Source organism: Ochotona curzoniae, unplaced genomic scaffold (genome assembly GCF_017591425.1).
Source record: "Ochotona curzoniae isolate NIBS_2020 unplaced genomic scaffold, NIBS_Ocur_1.0 contig_430, whole genome shotgun sequence".
Lineage (NCBI taxonomy): Eukaryota > Metazoa > Chordata > Mammalia > Lagomorpha > Ochotonidae > Ochotona > Ochotona curzoniae.
In genome coordinates this window covers 23,125,754-23,137,820 of record NW_024466219.1, presented here as the reverse complement: position 1 = coordinate 23,137,820, position 12,067 = coordinate 23,125,754, and the positions used below count along the sequence as shown (strand labels likewise).

General features: G+C 38.1%; 1 protein-coding gene across 1 annotated transcript in view; it reads left to right on the top strand.

Annotated features, from left to right (window-relative positions):
- The window catches only part of USH2A (usherin), a 617,249-nt gene that overhangs the window by 505,850 nt on the left and 99,332 nt on the right, over nt 1-12,067 (top strand). The window contains exon 57 of the mRNA XM_040985311.1: nt 1,727-1,884. Coding sequence (XP_040841245.1) covers nt 1,727-1,884 — 158 coding nt within the window. The remainder of the gene's footprint in view (nt 1-1,726; nt 1,885-12,067) is intronic.

The following is a 12,067-nucleotide window of genomic DNA, read 5'->3' as shown; positions in this document are numbered from 1 at the left end:
TATTAACCCTGAATGTAAATGACTTAAACTTATCAACCATCATGGATGAGAGGACTGGATCAAAACATACCCAACTATCTTACCTACAGGAGACACAACTCACCAACAAAGATATGTGGAAACTGAATGTGAAAGATTGGGAAAAGATGTTCCATGCTGATGGAAAGGAAGTAAGCTGGGGGTAGCCATTCCTAAAACAGATAAAGTAGAATTTGATGTGAAAAATATATATATAAAAAAAAAGGATGAATGCGAACACCACATAATGATTAAAGGATCCATTCAGCAAGAAGAGATCATCTTACTAGCTTCTTAGCGTATTTTCTTTTTCATCTCTAATTTCCCTTGGATTTTCTCTCTTGCATTTTTTCTAGTCTGGCTAAAAGTTTCTTTTTCTCATTTCCTTAAAAACAAATGTTCATTTTTTCTTCTTTTTTGTAAGTCTTTGTGGTGCATCATTGGGTCATTTATTTGAAAACATTTATTTTTTTATAAGTACCTGATCTTATAAATGTCTCTCTCAATACTGTTTTTGCTATATTTCATGGGTGTTAACATTTTTGCTTTTATTCTCAGTTTTTCAAAAAAAGTCTTTTTTCTTATTAATTTCTTTAGGGGAACATAGGTCATTTTTTTCAAAAAGGCTTTTTATTTTATTTATTTATTTTTTTGTTTTAGTGACACCTTGGTCATTCTGTGGCATATTCTTTAAATTCATGTTATTGTAAATTTTGTATATCTCTTCTTGTTGTTTTCATTTCATTGCTTTTCATTTAAGGGGATGTGTAATAACTGCAATAGAGACTGTCATATCCAGAAGTGAAGATACACTCTAATATACATCTCTAATTCCCAGTCAAGGATGGACTCCCAGTGAAACTGTTAAATGCATCATGACAATAGGATGCTGGACTCTGCCATTTGCCATGCCTGCAATACCAGGATACACTCAAGTATCAGAATGCTGGACTTGTGACTGTTTATGAAGGGCTATAGTATTGTGATAACACAGGAGAAATTAGTAGGGGGAGAGTTTTGGGAAAGGGGAAATCCCAGAGTCTATGGAGTTGTGTTATAAAATTTTTTGAAACAAAATAATAGAACTGGTCAAAACACATTGGGGAATGTAGCAATTGAGAACAAATTAATAATGGTCTATCATTAACATATAAATTTATAAAAAATAATGTGGCTTAATGGAGATGATATTGAGAAAAAAAAAACATTTACTCATTTAAAATTCCACAAAAAATAATAAAAACAGTTTGGTTTAATACTGTGTTTTCTTCTTTTGTAATATTTCTCTAAAATTATTGTGCTATGAATACGTAAGTATTTTAAGTGGGAAAGAGTTTCACATATTTCCAATTTATCTCCACTCATTTATCAACAGAGACAAAATAGATCTGCTGGTGTGTTCTTATAGAGAATAGAGACTGATTTAGATTTATGGTACAGTGAATCAATTTCCAAACAACTTTCTACAAACACAAACCCTAAATTCCATCATAGTTAAAAATTGAAAAGATTAATCAGAGCCCTTCTGAACTCTTCAAGAAAACTTTGGGAAACGGGGTGAAATATAAAATCAGGAGTGATAGAAATAGTGATTGTCCAAGCTCTGAACATGGAGAATTTACACTGTGTTCTAAAGTAAGGCCATCAGTCATTGTTCCAATTTCCTGTGCATTGCCTTTTCACGGTTCTTATTTCTCTTTATATACAGATACATTTACAAATTAGTAGCCCAAACTGAAGGTGGAAGCAGTACTAGTGAAGATTATGTTATCCAAACACCTGCATGGACGCCGGAAGAAATCCATCCTCCTTATAATGTCACAGTGATGGGACCTCATTCCATATTTGCAGCTTGGACAGTACCAGGTAAAGAAACCAAATGTGTGTGTGTGTGTGTGTGTGTGTGTGTGTGTGTGTGTGTGTGAGTATGTCTGTAAAATATTGCAAAGGAACTTAACTGGAGAAAAGAATGGAAATCTGGATTGTTAAGCCAGAAGAAGCAGCTTGTCTATCCGAGGGAGAGGAACAGAGTAATCCAAACCAAAGCATCCAAATATTTCAATATCCACATAGATGCAGGAATTTCTTCCAGGCCTCCCACACAGGTTCAGGGTCCTGAGGCTTTGGGTCATCCTTGACTGCTTTCCCAGGCTACAAGCAGAAAATTGAATGGGAAACAGGATTGCCAGAACACGAACTGGCGCCCACATGGGATCCCAGTGCATGCAAGGCGAGGATTTTACTAGTAGGCTACAAAGCTGGGCCCTCAAATGCGTATTTTTAAGAATAAATATTATCAAAATCTATATGGTGTGTTTTGCTTATACTCTCATGAGAAAATTTTATTGCAAATTCTATAAGCAAAGGAAATATTAAGACATGAAATATTTATATATGTTATTCTAACTAGTTTTGTTTTAAATATAGAACCTGCTACATTAAGCAGCACATAACAAAGGAGTTAATCATCAGTGACAGTATATGTTAGAAGTGCTGTCAACTTTAAGTTCTCAGAGCATGAATACTTTTGAACTGTACCCTTAATTTCAGTGGAGGAAGTGGCCAATCTTCCACGAGGTGTACAGAAGCTTGCAGCTCCTTTGTAGAACTGAGTTCTGCTTTCTCGGGAAAGCATCGCTCTTTTGTGACCTCTTGACATATTTCTCCTTGACCTTTTTTTTTAATAAATGTATTTTATTTTTGATGATGTTTTCATAGTTGAGAAGGATGTATGCCCATGTGGACCATTGATTAGGGTGGGAAGGATTGAGGAATGGGGAAAGGTGAATGAGACAAATGTTTCCAATTTCTGTTCTTCCTTATCTGGGGGAAGAGGAGAAAGGGTTGTACCCGGCAGCCTGACCGGATCAATCCCCAGGAATGGGGAACAGCCTCTTAATGTCATCTAGGGTCCCCGACGTGGAGCATGCTGACATTTTTTTAAAGAATTATTCTGTTTGTGAAATGCAGAGTTAACACAGAAAAAAAGAGAGGGGGGGGGATCCTGGCTCACACTCAACAGCCAATGAGGAGCCTATCCAAACCCAGGATCCAAGACTTGGGCCATCCTCCACTGCTTTCTCAGTAAGCAGGGAGCTATACCAGAAGCGTAGCAACCGGGACACGAACAGCAAAGAGCTTAGCCCACTAGGGCACAGAGCACGCCCCTCTCCTTGGAATTTTTATAGTGATGTTGTATTGTGGCACCATAAAATAGAATGAGACTGAATGGCGCTGATCCAAGAGAGACTCAGCCAGTGAACTGGAGATATCTGTGATTCAGACCACAATTCATAGTTTAGTAGTACCACCTGTTAGCCGAGCTACTACAGTCAGCTTAATCTCCTTAGGTCTTTGTTTCTCCATTTGCAAAATGGAAATAATGAAAGCACCCCAGAGATAGTGCTGTTGCAAAGATTAAATAAGTTGTACAGGCAACACTCATTGCCAGGTTCTGTGTAATATTCTATAAATGGTGTCCAAAAACTCTCTGCTTTCAGTTACTCATTTTTAAAATTTACTGGCTCTGGCATTTGCAAAAATTCTAAAATATTACAGACCTACATACAGCAGATTCAGGTTAGTAAACTGTCAAAGCCTCTTTTGAATTTCCCAATACCATGTCATTTTTATTTTGGCTTCCACATCATATTTTTATGCTTAGTGTATAACATTTCATTTAAGAAAGTAACATTGCAGAATCAAATGCAACTTTTCCTTGCTTAACAAAACCTTAACTCTTGCCGACCTCAGACTTCATAGAAATTGTCCGTGCTACTTGAGCTTAGAAGATATTGTAGCAAAGCATTCACTCCAACTCTGACCATTAATCCAATGGTTAATAAATCTATAATATCCAGACCTGTCAATCTTTTAGTTTCAGACGCACAAAATCCATTACAGAAACCCTGTAATATATGGGAAGATTAAAATCTGAAATTAAACTGTTTTTCTGGCGCCTGGGAGGATTTTGAACTCAGTAAATAGCCAGATGCTTATGACCTGTGTATAATCTATACCTGATTTTATTGGAAAATGCCTAACACTGTGTTTTGATTTGGATAATAGAAATGTTTCTGTTCCTGAAAAGTCACAAGTATACATGTTTTTATAAGACGGTTATAAGTGGAGGACATTTATTTGCTCACAACGGAAGGTGGACCAGGTATTTCATATACATTCCCAAAATGCAGCATTATGATGTCACTGGCAGAGCTAAAGCATGGACAAATCAATCCATCCCTGTAGTTCCTAAGTCTTGGTGACCACAGGAAAGTTGATGCAGAAGCATTTTCTCATTCCAAAATTAACTGAGTCAAAATCTCTTGTGATGAAGTCAAGAAATTTAGATCTTATTACAAGTTCTCACATGTGACTTTGATGTGCTACCAAGTTTAATAACCAATGACCACGTCCACCAAACAGAGGTATTCATTACATTAATTCTCTGAAAATATCAGTCAAACCACCTTCTGGTGAACACCCAAAGCCAAAATATCAATTCAAATGATTGCTTTTTATGTACATTTTCTATGTGTTCAGTACGAGTAGAGTAGTGTTATGTAAAATGCTACGATAAAAACAAAAAGTGTATGTGATTGCTTGACAAAAGAAAATTACCCTGTAGTGTTTCATGTTTGTAAATCCAACTAGTTAAAAAAAAAAGGGAGTAAAAATGGAAAAATATCCCAAGAAAATCAATGTGAGACCCAATGGAAATGTCATGTACATACCTTCAGATCACTAACTTTATTTGCCATTTGTTAAATTCTGAGAGTCAAATCCAAGTCTTTTCATTACTGCCTGTTAAAATTGATTATTGGGCCCAGCACTGTAGCCTAGTGGCTAATGTTCTCATCTTGTACACACCAGGATCCCATATGAGCACTGGTTCTAATCCCGGCAGCTCCACTTCCTGCTCAGTTCCCTGCTTGTGGCCTGGGAAAGCAGTGGAGGACGGCCCAAAGCCTTGGGACCCTGTACCCGCATGGGAGACCTGGAAGAAGTTCCAGGCTCCTGGCTTCAGATTGGCTCAGCTTTGGCTGTTGCAGCCATTTGGGGAGTGCTGTCAGCAGACAGAAAATCTTTCTTTCTGTCTCTCCCTCTCTCTGTATATCTGTCTTTCCAATAAAAATAAAACAAGTGTTTAAAAAAATTCATTCCTACCTTTGGCTTAACTTCAAAATTCAAATCTAACCTCTTGCCTATTGCCTAAAACCTCTTCAACTCATGATACATCAACCATCTTCTTTGAACTGAGATGGCAAGAAATAAAGTTGGGTTTTGGTGAAAAACAAATGGGAGAATGTTTATTGGGTATATCAAAATTGGAAAAATTAATTGTGGAAAATGGTGGATAATACACACCAAGCAACCACAGTCTCCAGAAATCAGCCAGCCAAAACCCTGGCGGAATAAGCATTAGTTAGCAAAACCAGATTCCAGGGGCAGAAAGACTAGTTAGTAGGGAAGAAAGGGTGGAGGCTTTTGTCAAATTTCTAGGAAGAAAGACATTCAGAGGCTTTTAATGTTCTCTTATCTCAGGCAGATGCCTGCACACTTTAATGCATTATTGCTTAATAAATATCAGGAGGAATGTTACCAAATACTCTAATTAAAAAATCAAAATTTCTACTTTGGGAGACCATGTGTACCTATATGTTGGTAACATCTTTGCTAAGTTAATGGAGGAACAAAACAATAAGCTTGTATGATTTGTCATACAGCAAAGTCTTAAGTTTTGATAATTTTTGCTGTTTAAAATTGTTCACTTATTTTCCTACAAAAGCTTAACTCCTCCACATTCACTGAATCTCTCTCTCTCTCTCTCTCTCTCTCTCTCTCTCTCACACACACACACACAGACACATTCTTTCTTTTAAGACAAGTAAGTACATATATGTTTTTTCAAAGATGATGTTTTCTTATCCAGAAAAGTATTGGTTTGGAGTGTTCCTCCACCCCAATTTAGTTGATCTTTGGTTTTGAAAAAGCAACATACTGTCTCTTTTTTTATTTATTTTATTTGAAAGGCAGATTTACAGAGAGAAGGACAGACAGAAAAAAGAGATCTCGCATTCACTGCTTCACTCCCCAGTTGGCTGCAACCACCAGAGCAGAGCCGATCCAAAGTCAGGACCTACTTCTAGCTCTTTCCTGTGGGTTCAGGGGCCCAAGGAATTTGTCTTTTGTTGCTTTCCCAGGCCATAAGCTGGGAGTTGATAAGTCGAGCAGCCAGGGTATTAACTAAGACCAATATAGGATACCTCTGCTACAGGTGGAAGTTTAGCCTACTATGTCACAGCACCAACTCCAACATAATTTCTTTAAAACTCAGGTTTCCAATCTATTAAAGAGAAATTTGCATGCTAGGCATATGAAATGAAGGTGGCATGAAGACTTCTTGTGACCATGGTTTAGTTGATGGACTTCATTGTTGAGACTTACAAGTAGCATGTGAGCCAGCCTTCTGTGTTTCTCAACAGTCCTTTTGACCTTTTACCAGCCCTGAATCTTAGACTAGGACCTTATTAAGGAAAGCTAAGAATGTATGTTACCTTAGCAAGAAAAAGATTAAGAAGCAAATGCTTCATGGAACCGAAATGGCTTACTCAAGGGAAAGAATGGAGATAGATAGCCCTGCTGTTTAAGAATCTAAACATTCAAAATTATTTAAACTCTGAAGATAATAATGAGTGTTTCTAATTTATCAGGATGATGACTCTATTTTGAACTATCCTAGTCCTTAATCATGTTCTAATTAACAATGTCGCTGCATGCACCACCTACTTTTTCTCACTAAGGATGGTGAGTTATGTAGGTTTAATGCATAATATCCAAATACTGGTGCTTTTCCTTTCATTTATCTCTTAGTCAATTAAACGGAAAAATGGCAACAATTCTTCTGCTGAGCAGTTCCTTTAATTAATATTGCTCACGAATATAAATGCTTTTTATTAATCAAGTTTTGATTAAACGTTAACTAGCCCCAATATTGCCTTTCTATAGACATCAGGATTCTTGGCATTCAGTTAGCTCATAACCTTTAGTGTATTAGATCAGATGCAGCCCACTTAGAGTCAAAATCAGCATCCTGTTTTCTAAGTAAATCACATTGGATTAACTGAGATGATTCAACATTGAAGTGCAGTGGTCCAATAAGAGCAGTGAGTTTCAGAAGAAAATCTGAAACTGAATTCAATGATTAATGTTTTATTTTGCACAATCATAAATGGATTACATTATTGAGGTTTAATCTAGTCAATGCATCGTACTGCAAAAGTAACACATATTTAATGCTCAGAGTAATTTAAGTATGTCCAATGATTTTCCCCAATTGGATTTGCTAGCAGAAGCAGGCCATCCGAGCTATGCTCTCTGGCTCAGTCACCGAGCAGCTCTCTACGGCAGCTCACCTGGGTCTAACCTCACATCCTATGGTCTAAGCCACCGAGCTTTATTTACTCAATATTTTCTACCTCAACCATGCAGAAAGAAAATTATCTTGCGGCTGGTGGAATCTATCCATGATCCAGTTCAGAAGTTAAAAACTAATTATGCTATAGATATAGGTAATATGAATGAGAACAATGTAATTCAAGGACAATCCATCCACTATCCCAGTTGAGTTATTTCCTTTCTAGCTCAAAACCTCATGGATGTAATTCATTTGCCTTTGAGTAAGTTGATTGTTCTTTTTTTACTAATGCAAAAATGTTTCCTGAGCCCCACTCGGGGGTAAGGCACGATGCTGTATATCCTGAAAATGCCAAAGAGCAATGAGCTACTGTCCCTCCTGGATAGTGAGGTAGAACTGTTATATAACCTATGTCAAATTTCTTCACAATTTATGTGAATGTGTTCTAGACGGTTTGTTTCACTTTCACACCTCAAAGGGACATAGTCAAGATACACTACTGATACAGAGGAGAATTTAAACCAATCTGTTAAAAGCACTCTGTTAAGCACAACGTGTGTTTTAAAGCAAAGGAAGCTATCACACCGAATGAATAGTTTTTCTCTTAGAATTGTTGCCGCTGCGGCTCCTAAAAAAAGATCTTAAAAAAGGACTATTTGATTGACTTGTCCCATTGTAAAGTATGCACCTGCTGTGAAATGAAGCCACAGAGGGAAAAAAAAAGGTGAATAATTTAACTTTTTTATTTGTAAAGATAATCAGGGTTTTTCTGATTACATCTTAACTTCATAAATGTTAAATAACCTATCAGCATCTAGTTGTTGTAAATTATGAAAAGGAGCATTGCAAGGAATATTAACCAACGAAACCCTTGTTCTTTAGTGAGCAAGAAAATGTGTTATGGCAGCTTGTCATTGTGCGACTGGTAACTTTGACACCAAATAACAAAACTGCCATTTGCACTTAAGGTAAATTGGTTCACTTGAGCTTCCACTGCTCCTCTTGCTCTGACATATATTTATGAACTCGGAAACTAACCAAGTCGTGTGGCTTCCCAGCTGACTCTAACAAATCTGCCCATTTCATTTCATTTAGTCATCAGAATACCAGGGGGCTCAGTCGTTTCAGACTCATTGCAGATGGTGTGGAGTTTGCAGGAACACAAGAGACTTTTCATGTCACAGCCGTGTAAAGGATGACAGTGGAAGAGGCCTTCTTTCCTAACTGTATGTCAGTGTTTGACACATTCACAGCTTAAAGGAGCATCTTCTGTTTCAACACCTCCTGCGTATATGTAAAGGACATTTATTGCTGATGAACCAAGATGTGAAAAACACATTTGCCAGGTTTATGCTTTGGCTAGCTTTGTGTAACCCTAGTGGAAGATTGTGTCTGTATTTGAAGTGTGTAACTGAGTACTTTTGTTCTCTGACCCTGGGAGTCCTATCCTTTTTAGAGGAAACATTTTCTTTGGAAAGCTGCAATTCCTGAAAGAGACCAGAAGCTATAGACTGGAGGCACATAGCCACATGTGAATTGGAGGAAAGACCCTTCCCAACTGCTGCTGAGGATGAGTGACGTATTGTACCTGATCATATCTGAGTACATATTAGCATTGAGAATTAGAACACAGAGAATTAATACTCAGGCATGCGCTACAAGGATGGACTCACACAAAATAATGATAATCACCTGCATTGTTGGGAGACACCTCAGTGGCAGCATGATGGACTTGTGAAAACTCAATAAAGACATCCATTGTAAGACTGGAGGGGAGGGCCCGGCAGCGTGGCCTAGCGTCTAAAGTCCTCGCCTTGAACGCGCCAGGATCCCATATGGGCACCAGTTTTAATCCCGGCAGCTCCACTTCCCATCCAGCTCCCTGCCTGTGGCCTGAGAAAACAGTCAAGGATGGCCTAAAGCTTTGGGATTTTGCACCCTTGTGGGATACCCGGAAGAAGTTCCTGGATCCTGGCTTTGGATCGGCATAGCATTGACCATTGCACTCACTTGGGGAGTGAATCATGGGATGGAAGATCTTCCTCTCTGTCTCTCCTCCTCTCTGTATATCTGACTTTGCAATAAATAAATAAATCTTAAAAACATATAGAGTGGAGGGGAGAACTGAGGGAAGAGGGGTGTCGTTGGGGAGGGGAAAAGGAAACCCCAGTGCCTATTAAACTGTACCATAAAACAATTTTAAAAAGTGAATATGGCCCAATGCCATCGCATAGCAGACTCAACCTCTGCATTCTGGCCCTGGCATCCCTTCTGGGCACCGATTCACGTCCCAGCAGCTCCACTTCTTGGAGAATGGCCTGTGAAGGCAGCAGAGGCTGGCCCCTGCACTTATGTGGTAGATCCAGAGAAGGCTTCTGACCCCTGGCTTTAGACCCACTCAGCTCCAGTCATTGCAGTCCTTTACAGAGTGAAACAGCTGATGAAAGAGCTGTTTCTCTGTCTCTCTTTCTCTATATATACTTTGTCTTTCAAATGAAAATAAATCTTTTCTTTAAAAAATTGCAAACAGATATACTGATGGCCATTTGGCTTAATAATTAAGTTGCCGCTTGAGAAGTCCTCATCTCATGTCAGACCTTAACTCAAGTCCTGACTCTTGCACTTCCAACCCAGCCATCTGCTAACACACTCCCTGGAAGACAGCAAATAATATCTCAGGCACTCGTGTTCCTCTCACCTATTTCAGGGACCAGATCTCTGGGGTCCCCCAAGTGCACAGTCTCCGGCTCACTCTCTTTGGCATTCATGTTAGATGAAAATAAATACAAATTTCTTAAGTTGCTGTGTTGAGTTAATGTAACATCTATTTATAATTGGATTTGCAATTGTATTTCAAAACTGGGTTTAGAATTGTTTGAGAAGCAGTGTCCAAGTTACATTTTATTTCATTTTCTCTTTCTTTTGTACAAATGTCTATCATCTCTTCGCACTCTTTAAGTTTTAAAAAATTTTATTTATTTAAAAAGTAGATTTCAGAGGGTGCGGTGGGGGAGGAATGGAGAGAGAACTCTTCCATCAACTGGTTCACTCTTCAAAGAGGCTGCATGAGCCAGTGCTACACCAAGCTGTAGCCAGAAACCAGGGGCTCCTAGCATGTCTCTCACATAGCGACAGGGTTCCAAATATGTGACCAGGGAGCTGGATGGGGAGAAGAACAGCTAGGAATCCAAGCAACACCACAACACCACATGGGATGCAAAATGCTGCAGCTGCCTGCTTAAGCCCAATGTTACGGTGTTGATCCTTTTGTTGCCACTTGCTGTGTTGCAGGAATGCATTAAAATGCTTTTGAAATTGAATCCTCACAACTCTTTGTAATCATTTCACCTATGAAGAAACTGGGATGAACAGAGGCCACTAAACTTGCCAGTTGTCCCAAGAAATTAGGATAAAAAAAAGTCTTGATCTGTGAGTCAGGCCACTGCGCTGTGTCCAGTTCCGCAAGATGATGGCTTGCTTTGCATCGATGTGTGTTTATTAAGCTTTTCTATAACACCAACTCATCTAAAGCAATCACCATAAACTTGGGTTTTCCTTAAGGTCTTACCTTTTAACATTCATGCAAATTTTGCATTGTGTGGCAATGTGTTTGTCTTCCTCCAAATTATAAGACATTATGCAATTTATCATTTAGGAAAATGTTTTGTATTAATTTCATTGGCTACTGAATGATAGGCTGTTGCATTTCAAGATATTAGAGATATCTGAAGAAAGCTAACCCCCCAAAACAAGTTTGAAGTCTCCATTTTGTTATAAATAGGTGGATTCAAGCAGCCATTTTTTTTCAGTGCTTTATAAAGTGAGGATAACAGTAAGGAAAAATTCCTAAAATATTAAGTAGAATGCCATGACATTCCAAGAAACTGTGCGTGAAATTTCCCATCAGCAAAGCTTCCTGCTAAAAGGTCAAATTGTAAGCCGAGAAGGTCCTTGATTCATTTTTCAATCTCTTTTATTACAAGACACACTCTCCCAAGAACATTTTTACTGAAATTGTGGGGCCGATACGGGAGGGCTTTCCATATTGCTCTCTATTTTGCCTCTAATTCAGTGCTTTGGTTTTTCCTACTCAATAATGAACTGAGAGTCCCAAATGGTCTCTATAGGCATAATCAATTCTCTTTATCCAACTTCTAAACTTTGTTTTAATTACAGCACTCTTATTGGGAGCAGTTAAAAAATTCCCAGTTGAGTCTGGTGGTTAAAAATTTAGCTTTGAAAACTATCTTCTAAATAAGCCCATTATGTGTATCAGTAAAGGAAAAGACTTTATTTAGTTGGCCTATGCATTTAATCTCAGTTATGATGTATTTCTTATATTTTTTAATCAAGACAATATAATGTGGATTTCTCTAACACTGAGCGGGAAGGTTGTGGGCCATGCCCTAAATAGGAAAGATTACCCATAGTGAATTCACTTTAATGCAATTGTGAGAGACTAAATAGAAGTTGTGCATACTTTGATCACATCATGGATAGTACTTGCTCAACACTCTAATACAGCAGTATAAAGTTTGGTATCATATTACTGGTTCACTCTGAAATGACTGGATGCGTTTTAACCCTGCAATAGGCTAGAAGAAATTCTTTTTTTTATTTGTATAAACACAA